The sequence below is a fragment of the Miniopterus natalensis genome, chromosome 14 (genome assembly GCF_054644295.1).
Source record: "Miniopterus natalensis isolate mMinNat1 chromosome 14, mMinNat1.hap1, whole genome shotgun sequence".
NCBI classification, from domain to species: domain Eukaryota; kingdom Metazoa; phylum Chordata; class Mammalia; order Chiroptera; family Miniopteridae; genus Miniopterus; species Miniopterus natalensis.
Genome location: NC_142094.1, coordinates 19,796,542 through 19,810,998, shown reverse-complemented (window position 1 = coordinate 19,810,998; position 14,457 = coordinate 19,796,542). Strand labels below are relative to the sequence as shown.

The following is a 14,457-nucleotide window of genomic DNA, read 5'->3' as shown; positions in this document are numbered from 1 at the left end:
AGAACAAGGCAGGTGAGCGAGCAAGCCGAACAGGACCCGAGCCCGTGGCACTGCAGAGCCGGGGCAAGGCGGCGCCTCGGGCTGCTGTGGACACTGGACCACATCCCACGCCGCCACCTCTGCCAGAGAGGCCTCCCAGCCAAGAGCCCCAGGAAAGTGCACAGGCCTGGGCTTGTGGCTTCCAGAGGAGCCTTCACACAGCCTGTATGAGGGTCCCTGCTCCCAGAAAAGATGTTTTAGGGGGCTAAGCTACAAGGTCAAGAGCCCAGCAGTGAAGGAGCCGCACACTCTGCCAGCATCACCAGAACTAAACTGATCTGACCTTTATCCCAACAGCCTGGAGCTACTGCTCTTTACTGCCTTATACATTTATGCTATTTTCTGGGTTCTAAAAGGTTTGGTGTCCCTTACTACCCCTGGGCATGCTCTCTCAGCTCTGTCCTGCAACACTCCTCCATCTTTTCTGAAAACCTGGCCTAAGGTCACTTACTGAGGCAAAGGAAACAATTCCAGGAGGCCAAACCAAAGAACAGGACAGAGATTCCCCGTGGTCTGGCCTGCCATGCCCTCCCACATCCCCTGGCACTTTGGCCAGGCCCAAGCCTAGGCTGGTGATCCTTAGAGCATCACTGGGACACAGCCAAATGTGCTTCATCTCCATTGTTCATGCCAGGGCTTTGTGAAGAGCATGACCAACTCAGCCCAATGTGCTGGGCCTGTTCCGGTTTTAAAACAGAAAATTCCACATCTTGGGAATCACCTCAGTCCTAGGGAAACTGAGACAATGGTCAGCCTACTAATATTTGTAGGCTCACCATATTTGTTGGCTACTTCTGCAGGGACTCATGGTGTCCCTGTTCTGGGATGTCACTTCATTATCTGCAACAGGAACAGTTCTCTGAGCCGCGGCCCTGGATAGGCTCAGGAAAAGCTCTAGTTTAGCTATTCCAGACTTGGGGTCAAAGAAGAGACACCTCTTGCCTAGCCCAGCCATGACAGACAGAGGCCTCACATCTTGGTCCACGGAAAGTAGCTTTATGCCAAGCCCTCTTCTGGAGTATAAGGAGGCACTGATCTCAGTTCTGGGGGCAGACAAGGCAGGTGCTCCACTGGAGTGGAAGTACCAAGGACACTGCTGGCGTCCCTTCCCCACCAAGGGCCAGCACCTACCTTTGAGGTCCTCATCTTCTGTGGTGGTGTTGCAGCTCTCTGTGGAGCCCTGTAGGCCGAAATGAACATGTTTTTAAATATTCAGGCCCTTAGAAAACCAAAGGAACCAAGCAGAACAAAAGCAGAGTATGTGCTCCTACAGGAGGCACAAGTAGGAATCATAGAAAGTTCTATTTCTACCCTTGCCATCTGACTCTTACAAAACTCAGAATTCCCAGACTCCCTCCCTAGTGTTCCCCAACTCAGTAAGTGGCACTGTCTGTGCCGTTACTTGGGCTAAAACCTAGAGTCATCTCCTAGGTGTGATTTGAGGTAGATTCTTCTCTTTTTCTCCTATCTCAATTATCCAATCTAAAATCAAACCTGTCAGTTCTACCTCCAAAACAAATCCCATCTTACCTCCTGTCTTCAGCCACAACCTGAGTCTAAGCTCCCGACACCTGGCGCCTGAACTACTACAATCACTTCCTGGCCTCCCTGCCTCCACACTTGCCCCCGATGACATGCATGGCCAGAGTGGTTTTTCAAGGAGTCCATAAGACTCTATTACTCCCCTGCTGAGAACCTTCAACAGCTTCTTGTGGCTGCTGGAAAAAATGCAAACCCAAGTCCCAAACAGCAGGCCCTGCCCGCTTCTCCAACCCCACCCCCTCCTGCCGCACCGGTCCCAACCCCTTGCTCTTCGGATCTCATCTCTGCTGGATTTCCCCCATCGTTTTCTTCCTTCCGGACGCACGCCAAGCCCCGCACGTGCAGTTCCCTGTCTAGGGCCCTCTGCCCGAGTTCACCTGGCTGTCTTCCTCCTGTCTGTGGTTCAAATATCACCTCCTGAGGGAGGATCTTCCCTGACCCCGCAATTAAAGGCCCTGTTCACTCTTTCTTTACTTTGTACCATTTTCTCCATAGCACTTATCACAACTGGATTTTATCTTGGTTATTTGGTTTCGGTTTATTATCTGCCTCCCCCACACCCGTGGAGAGGGATTTTGTCTCGTGACTTCTGTAAACCAGAGGGATGGACGGTTTGTCTCAATGCGTATTTGCTACTGGTGGTGGAAAGGAGATAAGATTATTGAGGGAATGAAGGTGAGACTAAGGAGAGTGCCCTAGGGTCTGATTATAATCTCGCTCTGTTTTTCTAGCTAACATTTATTCTCATTTAATCTTCACAATCCCATTACTATTATTCCCACTTTACAGATAAGGTAACGGGTGCAGAGCAGCAGTGTGTTGTCCGGTAGCCCAGGGCCAGGAGTCTAATCTAGGCCTGCCTTGACTGTAGAGCCCGAGCTCAGAATCATGAAGGACAGGATAAAAAACAGCCTAGACTCTGCAAAGACCTTGGCTTCTGTGTACAGCCTGTAGGTTGCCATCTGCGGGGCCCCCAGAACCTGCAACCCAGCCCACCAGCTTCCTGCTGACACGGAAGGCAGGAGACAGGCTCAGGAGCCGCTCACCTTGATCCCATCGGTAGCGTTGTGCACCACGGTGGTTTGTGGCTCCTGTGAGAGAAGATGAAAATTACTGTCCTGACCTTGGGGACAAACTTACTGCTCTCCCCTGAGGGACCCCCACCCCTACCCCAGTACCCTTAGAGACCTTGATGATGACCACTGGGGCCTGCCCACCAGCCATTCTCACAGGACAAAATATCCTGATTTAACTGGGTCCTTGGTAGCTGGGAAGCCCCAGATAATTTAGGGGGCAGCACTGGCTGGTAAGAGAGGCCTGGCACTTAATGGAAGCAGGTATCAGGGAAGCTGAGAGAAAGAGGGCCTCTTTCTCTGATACCCACAGGTCAAGTACACCAGAGGAGCTAAGGGCTAAGGGCACAGGCTGGGCCCTGCCGACAGTGTTCATCAAGGGGTATTCAGGAAGCAAGGAGAGTGGACTGAGGTCTCCCAGAAAGACCCAGGGTGCCCCCTCAGCAAGCTGAGCCCAGGGAGCTGCCTGCTTCACCCACCTCTGCCTTCCCCAGAGCTCCTGTCCCTATATCACCATGTCAGGCAGCACGAGGGTCCACGGAAAGCAGGAGCAGCAGGCACAATTACCCTTCCCTCTTTCCTAGCCATCCCCCGGCTAGGAGGATGGGAGCTCTGAGAGCACAGTGCCCCTTAGACAAGCCCCGAGAGAACTCAGACAGCATGAGCAGCATGGGGCTCTCCAGAAACCCAGCGATCAGCACCATCCAGGGGTAGGGGACCCCAGCCCTTCTTCCTGTTCATAGCTTTTCAAAGGAAAGGCTGAGATCGATTTTATAAGGAGGTCTCCAAAAACTGATGTACAGGTCCCAAGAAAGCTCCTACTCTCTCCTTTTATAAGCAACCCACCTTCCCGGCTCCCGCAGCAGACCCACTGGGGGCTCAGCCGGGGGCTGGGAGGTTTAGCCGAGAGCCCTGATCCCTCTCCCCCCACAACAGCGAAAGGAGCAGGAGCAGCAGTTCTGCCGTGCGGGAAGGAGCATGGTCAGGTGGGACCATGAGGGGAGAAGGGGCCTATGGGGCAGAACACAAAGCAGCCTGATCTACAGGGATCGAGAAGGGAAAAGGGCCAAAGAGGCCTGGGAGGGAGGGCAAGAAGAGGAAGCGGGCAGGAGCAGGAGGCAGCCAGGGGCAGGGGCGGAGAAGCCGTAGTCAGGAGGTACCATGGCCGTCTGCAAGGGCGCGGGCTCTTGGACTGGGCTTACGAGACTGTTTTTGTTGTTGCTCTGTGGCTGAGACAAGAAAACAGATGGTTTAGTTCCTCTAGAGTCACCAAAGCAGCTCAGGTTCGACTCCCAGACCTCCCTTTGCCCCCTGGCCTGGCCTGGAGGAGCTAGGGCTGAGGTGGCCTCCATTACACTATGCGAATGGGAGCAATGGTTGGAGAGATGAACGAAGGAGGGAGTATTTGGAGGGGTCCAGAGACTTAGCTCTGGAAGCATCCTCAAAGTGGGACCAGCCCAAAGACTGTTTTAAAGCATCTCTCCAGAACTCTCTGCCTCAGCCAGATGCCATGTCACCGCACAATCATACTTTACCCAAAGAAATGCAGGATCTCCTTCTCCCTTCACAAGGGGAAAAGGAAGGTGGCTCATAAGAACAGAGAACAAAATCCAGAAACGCTGGGTCTCCTACGTGTGGGCAGTCTCCTGCTGCCCCTTTAACCTGCCATCTGCATTTCCTTCCCTCAAAACACCACCTTAAAGCCTGATTTGAAAGTAAGAGGAACAGGAAGAGAAAGAAAACCTGGCCCAGAGGAAGGTGTCCAGAGAGGAAAGGGGTGGAATGTGGCTTTGCTTAGAATACGCGTCTACTGACCCCAGGGAGCAGAGACGGGAGCGTGCTGTTGGCCTTCCTGCCTGGTAAATCTTGCACTTGGTCAGTTGTCAGTGAGGGCAGAGCTCCAAAGAGGGGCAGGTGAATCCAGGTGGGGGCTGTGGCCACAGTCCCAGAACCCAGCCCCCAGGAAAGAGTAGGCTGACATGTAGGCCAACATTCCTAACAGCACAGACCATCAGGATATCTCCTTGTCTTTCAAAATGTTACACTGAGTGGCACAGCAAGAGAGGTTGGGGGGAGGATGGCAAGGAAGGAAGGAGGCCCATCTCGAGGGCAGGGAGTCGTATTGACGCTCTCTGCCTCTTACGATCCCGTAACCAGTGGACTCAGTCTCACTGGGAGCCCAGTGGCGCTGGTGGCCACTGAGAAGCACCTGATGCCTGTGAGTTCTTCAAAAGGCACAGAGACAAATGCATGGCTACCATCTCTGCCCAAGGCACAAATGAGGACACACCTAGGAAGCTCTCCACGCTGATTTTTTTTTCTAGCCTGGAGGCCTTTTCTCCAGCCCCTTGGACCAGACCTGAAGCCATCCACCCTTAGCTTGCTGAGGCATCCCCTAACCCAGGGCTAGGCATGGAACCTCAAACCGGGAACCAAGTGCTACAAGACTCCACTGAGCTCTGCAGGCTGGAGAAGAGGGGTTCCAGGAGTAGTCAGGACATGCGTCTAAATGCCCGTGAGCTCCGCGCTCTTCCATTTCCACCAGGAAGGAGCAGAGCCCTCCTAGCTCAGCCGTTGACACTGACCTCCTGTGTGGGGCTGATTGCATAAGCTTGTCTTGCCTGCAAAGCCCAGCTGAGACAAAGACCCTGGCACGGTGTAAGGACTCCAGGGTGCTTGTAAAACCTGTCATATCTGTGGAGGGCTGGGATGTCACCCAGGTTGCTCCACCTCTGACTTTACTGGATCATTTCATAATAATTCAGGATGCTGTGTTCCTCTTGATGCCATGTGTCCCATGAGAAAGAAGATGCGTTCCCACCCTGGCCAGTGTAGCTCGGTTGGAGTGTCATCCCGTATACCAGAAGGTGGCGGGTTCGATTCCCGGTCAGGGCACATACCTACATTGCAGATTGATCCCTAGTCCGGACGCATGTGGGAGAAAACCGATGTTTCTCTCTCTCTCCCTTCCTCTCTCTGTGAAATCAATTAAAAACATGCCCTCAGGTAAGGATAAAAATAAGAATAAAAAAATTCATTCCTGTTGTCTTTCAGCTGTTCCCCGAGGGCTGGGTGGGAAGGATAGAACACTGGGCTCTGCTAATGGGGACTTGCACGTGGGAAAAGGCCCCGAGAGGAGGCTCAGAGCCATGAGCCTTCAGCCAGCAGCTCTGCCCACCACACAGACTCCCACCAGCTGCCAGTCTGTAGGAAGTGGCTGTTCATGCCCTGGGAGCAGGGCCTCTCCTCCTGAGCAACACTGAGTGAGGGTCTCTCCCTGTGCTTGCCACCTGGCTCCGAGACCCTGCCAGCTTCACTTCCTGCCCTGGGCTGCTGGAGGCAGTCCAAGCTCTGCAGCAGGGGGTGCCATGCCACACATTCCAATGCCCACTTTTTAGGCCACTGGGGGACTTTGGGCAATGGCCCTCGCCTGGCAGGACAGGCCGCACCAGCCCGCACAGCACAGACATGCAGTGAGGATGAGTGAAGCACACGCACATGGCAGAATGGGTTTGCGTGGCTGGCAGGCGGCGCAGGCAGCATGGAGTGGGCGGATGGGTGGGCAGGCAAGGCTCACCATTAGGTGCACGCTGGAACTCGACTTCCTTTTCTGGACACACCACAGCAAAAGGGAAAGAGAACAGGAAATAGGAGGTAAGAAGAGAAGCACAGAGACGCTGCAGGTTAGTGCACCAGCGTAGGCTCTGCCTCAGGAGAAAAGAGCAGAAGGAGAGCTGGAGTCCAGCACACAAGGCTCCAGAGCCTGGGAGAGAAGAACTCCTTTGCTGTCAGGTTCACAAACACAGATTTAGTATATTCAGAGATGTCTCAGCCTTGCTCAGAGAAAGCTTCTTGAGGAGATTAAGCCACAAGCCTGGGAGGGTAAGTAACATTTTGCTGCAAATTTATAGGTTTGGGCTAATAAAACTAGCTCACCTATAAGGTTAATTATTTTCTCTCATTACTAGGTCTGCCTGAAATTCAGGGTAGCAGCCACCAGGGACATGACCAAAGATACTCTAGGCCATCCCCAGATTAATAACATTTGATTTCTGAACCTCGACTTTTTTCGCTGCCCCCTCACCCTCACTCCGCCCAAACTGCTTTTGGATGAAGATGTTGAGCTTTTAAAAATTATCTGACAAACAAATTCTGGCCTCCCTTTCTTTATCAACCCTCACTTACACGATTTCAATGTTTTATTTCATTTTGCAATTAGTGGGAAATGGGAAAAGAGGAGTGCTGGTGATTAAAAGTCCAGTGATCACAAGGACACAGAGATGCAAACCACAGGGGATGCTGAAAGCAGTGATTTCTCAGCCTTAACCAGGTGCTCATGGACTTTATGTTCAGATGTGAAACAAGAGCATAAAAATAAAGACCACACCGAACACCGAAAGTACATTTCAGAAGACTGTGTCTGAAAAGTGAGAGGTAATTAAGAATTTTATAATTAGCTTGCTGGGAGACAGAAGTCCCCTTGGACCATGTCTGTCTGCTGTCTGACTACTGCATATAGTCATTTAACGATATCCAACAAGTACTTAATGAGGGCTGTTCCAGGCACAGTGAACATGTCAAATAAATGTTCCTTCCCTCAAGAGGCTGACACTCTATTTTGTTGTTGTCAAATGATCTTTAATGGAAACATTTTCTTAACCAGCTGGGCATTCACTGCACCACTGTTGATGTCATCTATGATGTCATGAGGGTGGTGGCCATCAACACTGCAGCCCACAGTTTGGGCAGTCGCCAGGATCTCTTTAATGGTTCCAGAGAGTTCTCTAAATAACTAAAGATGTGTGCCACAATCTCATCAAAGTGGTATTTCCACTGTGCTTAATGTTTTTGCTCTTTTCTGTCTCGTGGTGGTTCTCTGAGGGCTCTGATGATCAGGGCAGAGGCAGAAGGTACTAATTCAATCTGGGCCTGTCTGTTCTGAATGGCCAGTTTCACTATAACCCTCAGACCCTTCCAATCACTGGTTACCCTTTTGGAGACGGACCCAGGGGGCCAATCTAGGGGGCCAGGACAGATGTGGCACTGACTCCCCCACTGGTGCACCTCAGGTATACATAATTTTGATTTTGTTGGGGTTCAAACTTCGGTGGCATGGTGGAGGCGGATGGTGTAGGATGAACCCACATTCGGGATAGCTGAACAAAGTTGCACCTAAGCCTCCTTCAAGCCAGAAGACTGGAAGACCCTTCGACTACATCAGATATGCTGACACTCTACTTTAGAACACATTTTGGGAATGTATTATATTAAAAAAAGAAGAGGGCCACAAGTATTTAAAAGAACGGTCCACAATTTAGAATTAGATCTAAAGAAAAAGAAAGCCTAAATATAATTAGGACCCTTCTGCATTAGCCTTTCATATATGCCCAAATATAAGATTTTACTTTCAAAATCATCCCTCAAAAAGAGTAGCCTTACATTCACACTTATTCCTTCCCTTTATGCAACAAGAACGTTAACACTTTGAAGGAAGGAGGCCCACATCTTATCATCTTTGTAATCTCCATGGTGTCCAGCAGAATGTCTTAAAGTCAGCATTCGACCAATAAGCATTTACTGAGTTGAATGGGTTTGCTGACTGGCTTTTCTCCAGGCAAAAGCAGAGCACAGGTTTCTGACTTACCCAGAATCAGATCAGTGAAACTCTGCAGGGGCACAAACCAGGCTCAGTCTTGGTTCTTGTGATTTTTAGGGGCTTGCCGTCAAAGGTTATTGCAAGTTGCTTTTACCTGGACCTTGCCTCAGGGAGGGCACTTTCAAAGGGGAATAAGTTCCCAATTTTCTCCCAGCTGGCTCTTTTTTCCCTCAACTGTCTTGCATGAAAACCTGAGATAATCCTTTCCTACTGAGAGTTAGTTTCTACTAGGTGACAGGACTTCTTTCAATTCCTCTCTCCGTCCTTTTGGGGTTTTGCGCTCAGCCATGCACAGCCAGCACACTGCAGCACTGTTTAAGCACCAGCTCATTTCTAAAGACCTACATCTTGCTTATATTTAAAAATTAAACATTTATTTAAAATTTTAAACCAGAAAAGGGCTCAAGCCTTCTTTCCACACTTAAACAGATATTCAAGCAGTACTTAAGGCAATACCTACATACTTTTTTCTTTCTTTTTAAATATTGGATGGCCATTCTGGCCTGGGACTTGCAGAGGTTCAACTAGGAACCTCTAGGGCTCTGAGAGTTTGTGGCCTCTCACAAATGGCTCTCACTCTTCCACAGACCCTGGGTCACTGGCATCCACATTCAAAGAAACCTAACTAGAACCTGAAGTCTCCAAACTCAAGACCACAAAGTGGACTCGCTGCTCAAATTGATGCTAGTACTCGAGCATCTTGTGGAAGCTTCTGGACAGTGAGAAGGAAACCACTCTGGAGCTTAGGCAGCAGAAACTGGGGAAGGAGGAGCCTGGGAAGGAAGACAGGGTATAAGAGAAAGATCCAAGATGCTGACAGCTCGGGACCCTCTGAGCAACTTCATAGGCCTCCTCACAACTCAGGTTATCGCCTCAGCTTCCAAGAGGGACCAGAAAAGTTGAACCCCACACATCTTGCTTTCATCCAATCATGTCATTACTTGTCATATACTTGTTCCTGATTATAAAAGGACTGCAGCCACATTATAAGCAATTTGGAAAACAGAAAACATCCATAATCCTGTCACCCTTGCCAGTCTTTTTCCTTATACAATTTAAAAATAAATAGATTTTTATTCTGATTATCAAAGTAATGCACCATCTAGCTGAAAAATGTAGAAAATACAGAAAAATGTATAAAAGTTTCCCAAACTCCCATCACCCAGTGTATTAACACTTCAGTATGTTTCCTTCTAGTTCATTTTCTATCCACATATTATATACTGAATATAATCTACAAACACATTGTTTTTTAAAACAAAATTTAGATAGTCAAGTATGTACTGCTTTATACCCCACTTACTAGAAAATGTTTCTGTCATTATATAGTCATGACAATTAACTCGGTAATGCTCTATTAAGGACTTCCCATAATTACTCAGTCATTATCTTACTGGCTATTGAGATGGTCTCCAATCTTTTCAGTTATAAATAACATCATGTTGAACATCTTTCTTCTTTCAGTTTTTCCATATTTTGAATTGTTTCTTTAGGATAAATTCCCAGAAGTAGAATTAACGTGTAAAAAAGGCACACTTTCATTGTTTTTGACACACAGGCTGTTTTACGAAAGGTCATTCTGATTTATCACTAACTTAGGTCAGAAACGGTACTTCGTCTCGACTTGCATCTCCCCGATACTAGTGAGGCTAAACACCCGCACGTGTGTTTCAGATAGATTGTCAGCTCTATCTTCCCACACCTGTGTTTAAGATAGTCAGCTCTATCTTCTTTGACCATGAGGTAGATTGTCAGCTTATCTTCTTTCACCATCATCTGCTGGGTTTTAGGGAGGATTCTTATTTGTTAGAAAAACCTCTTTTGTATAAAAATAGTATTACCTCTTCCCATCACACCTGCTGGGAGTATTTCCCCCAGCCTGTCTGATGCTGGCCGTTTAATTTGGGTTGGTCACCTCTTCTTAAACACTTGTCTTAGCCTCTGGTCCCATCACTACTTTCAAAGTCTATTCTCAAGAATCAAACTCATTTACTGAACACATCGGGTCAGACATGGGCTAGGTTCCCCACGTTTCTGATTTAAGGACTCTGTTCCCCCGGCCCTCATCCCTCTGTGTTCCTAGAAGGTATGACACTGTTGCACAGCCCTTCCTCTCCCACCTTTGTCCTTTCCACATTTCCTTTCATTCCTCTTTTCCAGCCCCTTAATAGCAGACGACCCCCAAATTTTGCCTTTACCGGACCCTTAAGCCTTCATGTGCTTTGGATTCACAGGGGGAAAGGGGAAGTTTTCTTAAAATTCAGATTCCACCTCCCACCCAGGGCTTCCTGAATCTGAACTCTAGGGGAGACCCTGGAATCTGCATATTTTTAATTAGCTCCTTAGGCTAATCTTATGCGGCCACACCTGACAGTCATCCTTGGGGCCAGCATCTAGAAAGTTCTGCTAGAAATGTGCTCCTTAGCGGCTCTTTAGTCATCCTCCCACTGCCATCTCGGCCGTCACTGCTTTATTTCAGGTCCTATCTGGCGCAATCACGCTTTGCTTCCGCTGTACAATACGGAAGGTACTGATGTTCCCAGAACCATCACGCTGCTCAAACTTGTGTGTCTTCACATGTGCAGATCCCTCTGTCTGGAATATTCTTCTTCCTCCTCTCTCCTCTTTAACCTGGCAGAACCCAACTAATCCTTCAAACTCAGTTCATGGGCTGTCTCCTTCCAGAAAATCGGCCTGTTCTGGCTCAGCTGCTCGTCCCTCTCGCCCCTGGCTACACCAGGTATTTCCCAGCATCTTTAAGGACCTCCCCACCCAGATCTCCACCTGTCTCTCAATCTCAATGTGGTCTAAACAAAACTTCTCTTCCCTCCAAGCCGGGTGTTCCTTCACAGCTACTTCCTTTCTAGCAGAGGCACCATCAAGTCTTTCAACATCCAAGAACTTTGATATTATCTTTGATGGATCCTTTTTAAATCTCCCTTCCTTTGATACACCTCTAATGAGAGCTAATATCTAACAGACCCCAGCATTCACGCTACAGCTAGACCAATTACCCACAGGCAACAGCTGTGCTGACTGGCTGGCGCCCATGCGCTCTTCTGGTGGCTACTTCGAATATTGACCCTTTCTATTTCTAATCACCATTTCTTCACTCTGCACCCAGGTTATAACAAATCCTAACTGATGCCTCTGTGTCTAGTTTCTACACTCTTCTATTCGCTCTTCCACCCTTAGCCAAATCTTTCAAAAGCATCCCTCTTACCATAGCTTCCCTGCTCAGTGGCCTTCAGCGTTTCCTGTGGCCTGACATACAAGCCTGCAATTTCTCTGCCCAACCAGACCAATCCAGCTGTACTTTTGAAATCCCTCTATCACACACCTCATGTTTCAGGTGGACAGAAAACTTCAGTATGGATAACAGAACCATAAAAATATTTGTTGTTGTTCTTAATGTTATAGAATACATTCTCATTTTAAAGAAAACACATGTGTAAAAAGAAAAAAACAAAAGATGTGTTTCTCTACCCTGTTATCACCTCCAATCCCATTCTCTAAAGGTAATTACTGACTTGATTTCAATCTTCCTACACCCTTAAGCTTTCTCTAATAAGCTTTTTCCCAGAAGCTTCCTGAGCTAAACCGTCTCAGGTAGGATCCAGTACCATAGGCCATTCAGTGCTTAGGTAATCCCAGGTGTGTCCATTTACAACTTCTTAAGGTTAGATGAAAGCACCACCTCTTCCTAAAGCATTACCTCCTACACCTCTTGTGTGCTCCTAGAACTGGGCCAGATAGGTGCTTATTAAATACTGTGTAAAGGTTGACAGATTCTAGCTTCTTTCTCAAATAGAAATACACAAAATCTCTCTCCAATTAGACCTGCCACCTTTCCTATCTTGGCTCCACCCATCTAGCTCATGCCCCTGTAACTTGGAGGGAGTTGTCGGTCAACCCCAGCTTCATGTGAGCAGGTGTGTGCAGAGCCCAAGCTCCCCACCCTGGGGCAGAAGTACAGAGAAGCAGGCATGCAGAGAATGAGAGAGAAGGGGTGAAGAAAATGGGGCACACGTGTGTATCTCAGCTGGTGACATAAGATCCTGGGGAAAGGCCTAAACTTTTGCTGGAATTTAAAGGTTTGGGTAACCTCCATTTGACATTCTCCATGGTGTAAAATGGTAGGCTTCAAGATAGCATGAATTCCTATCCAATGCCCTATCCCCAGGACCCTTTCTGTCCCCAAAGCATCTACAGAACACTTGTGAGGATGCCCAGCTACCTCTCCTCTACCTTGGCTAAGCAACCCCTCGCACTAGAGTTTTCTGCTTGTTCCTGCAGCCCCTATTCCCTCCTCTTTCTCTGACCCCACAGGAAAAGCTCCTTTACCAAATGGGAACAAACTGCCTGTTTCAGAGGGGCCTATGCCTTGAGAAAGCTTAAGATACTTTCACTTAGTGGTAGCTGAGCTGGGTTCTAGACGTGCTTGGAGATAAGGAAAGACCATAAGGACAGTGGTGGCTTCAGGTCAACTTTGCTTTCATTTGACAAAAAGGGTTTGTGTTTTAAAAAGAAAAAAGGAAAATAACCAAAAGACTAAAAAACCCAGAGAGTCAAGCCCTGGGAATGAGGCACCTGTCTGGAAGCCAAGTTCAAGATTCAGCTTTAGTAAACTAGAATTTGGATCACCTCCCCTGAGACCTTCTGATCAGCTAGGGTCAGGAGAAACACATCTGCCTTCTGCCCTCTCAGGCCAGTGGAACCTGCTGTTCTGAGCACAGAGGTTTCTGGTTCAAAGCAGAAAAGCAAGGATAGGAAGGTTCCCAAGAAAAGGGGGAACAAGGTGCCAAGAATTCCCATGAGTGACTGTAGGAGATAGAGGCCAATCTCAGGCTAAAAGGGTGGAGACACCTACCTTGACACCGCCATCCGACTTCTTGTTCAATAGACTTTTGGCAGCTGTGAAAACAAAGAGGAAAATCAAGTCTCTTACACTGTACCCTTTCTTCAACCTGACGTCTGGCAGCTGGATCCACAAGAGCCTGCTGTGTCTGAAAAGGGGGCCAGGAGTCCCCTGAAACCCCTGGAAGCAGAGCCCTGCCTGGTAGCCCCAAAGCACGAAGGACATCTCAAGCAGCGTCAGACCCTCAGGGTGGCACCCCAGGATCTCCTCTGCCACGGAAGAGGGCTCAGCAGAAACAGGGACACACTGTGCTTAGGAGGAGAAACCACATTCAGTACCAGAGCTGCCTGGTGCACTGGGACCTCCGCCTTCGACAGCTTCCACCCAGGCCTAGAAGCAGAGTGCCAGGGTGAAAGGTGAGGGCTCTGTCCCTAGATGCCATGGAGAGTCTCAGGATGGCCAAGCTGGAAGGATGCAAGACATCTTCTGAGTGTTCTCAAGAAACAAGAGTGTCACAGTTCACGAAGGAGACCAGACGTGAGGACAGACAGACACAGACACAGAGACCAGGACCACCTACAGGAGGGTTTTGCCAGGGGGTGAAGCCTTGACTGGGCAGGTCCTTACCAGGTTTACTGGGTGTCCTGGCTGCCACCCTTTCCTCAGGGTCCACTCTCTGAACCCACTGAGCAGGACTGGGCAGAATAACAAGGTATTAAACAGATTCTAGCCCGCACAGGGTGGTGCGCAAGGCTGATGAGCTCTGTGCAGGAAGGCTGGGAGCAGACAGTAGATGGGAGAGTCTGGGAGGCGTGAGGACATGGAATCAGCTCAACTGTCTGATCCAATGGACTTCGCTGGGTTTGCATCTTAGTTCTACCACTTGCTCGCTGTGTGACCTTGAGTGAGGTACTTAACCTCTCTGAACCTCAGGGTTTTTTTAATCTACAAAATGGGACAAAACAGGGCCTGGGTCACAGGGCAGTGATGGGATCCAGTGGGATCATGCATGAAAAGCACTAAGCAGAGTGCTTGGCACATAGCAAGTACTCAGCACGTTGCAAGTACTCAGTGTTAACTGCAGTCACTATTGCTGCTGCCACTCTTGCCTTTGGGTGGTCATTCAGGCCCAAGCTGGGTCTCACCTCTCTACAGTGAGGACAGGGGTCCTTCCATCATAAGAATTCTGACCCTCCCCAAAATGGCCTTTGGTCCTACCTCCAGTCATGCTGGGGTAATTAGAAAGTTATGTCTTTAATATATTTACTACTAGGCCTGACCACCTACTG

At 48.9% G+C, this 14,457-nt stretch overlaps 1 protein-coding gene and 1 pseudogene across 12 annotated transcripts in view; both read right to left on the bottom strand.

The window, feature by feature from the left end:
- Positions 1-14,457, bottom strand: part of CAMK2G (calcium/calmodulin dependent protein kinase II gamma) — a 55,440-nt gene that overhangs the window by 6,980 nt on the left and 34,003 nt on the right. For 5 of the 12 annotated variants that reach the window (XM_087824316.1, XM_087824317.1, XM_087824320.1 and 2 more), the window contains 4 exons: positions 13,181-13,224; positions 3,815-3,883; positions 2,628-2,672; positions 1,171-1,219 (listed from right to left, as the gene is read on the bottom strand). In XM_087824316.1, the coding sequence (XP_087680442.1) occupies positions 1,171-1,219; positions 2,628-2,672; positions 3,815-3,883; positions 13,181-13,224 (207 nt within the window). Of the gene's footprint in view, positions 1-1,170; positions 1,220-2,627; positions 2,673-3,814; positions 3,884-6,231; positions 6,265-13,180; positions 13,225-14,457 lie in introns of all 12 variants that reach the window. The other 7 variants (XM_087824318.1, XM_087824323.1, XM_087824321.1 and 4 more) reach the window with 3 other exon arrangements.
- On the bottom strand, positions 6,271-8,428 carry LOC148091507 (large ribosomal subunit protein uL11 pseudogene; annotated as a pseudogene).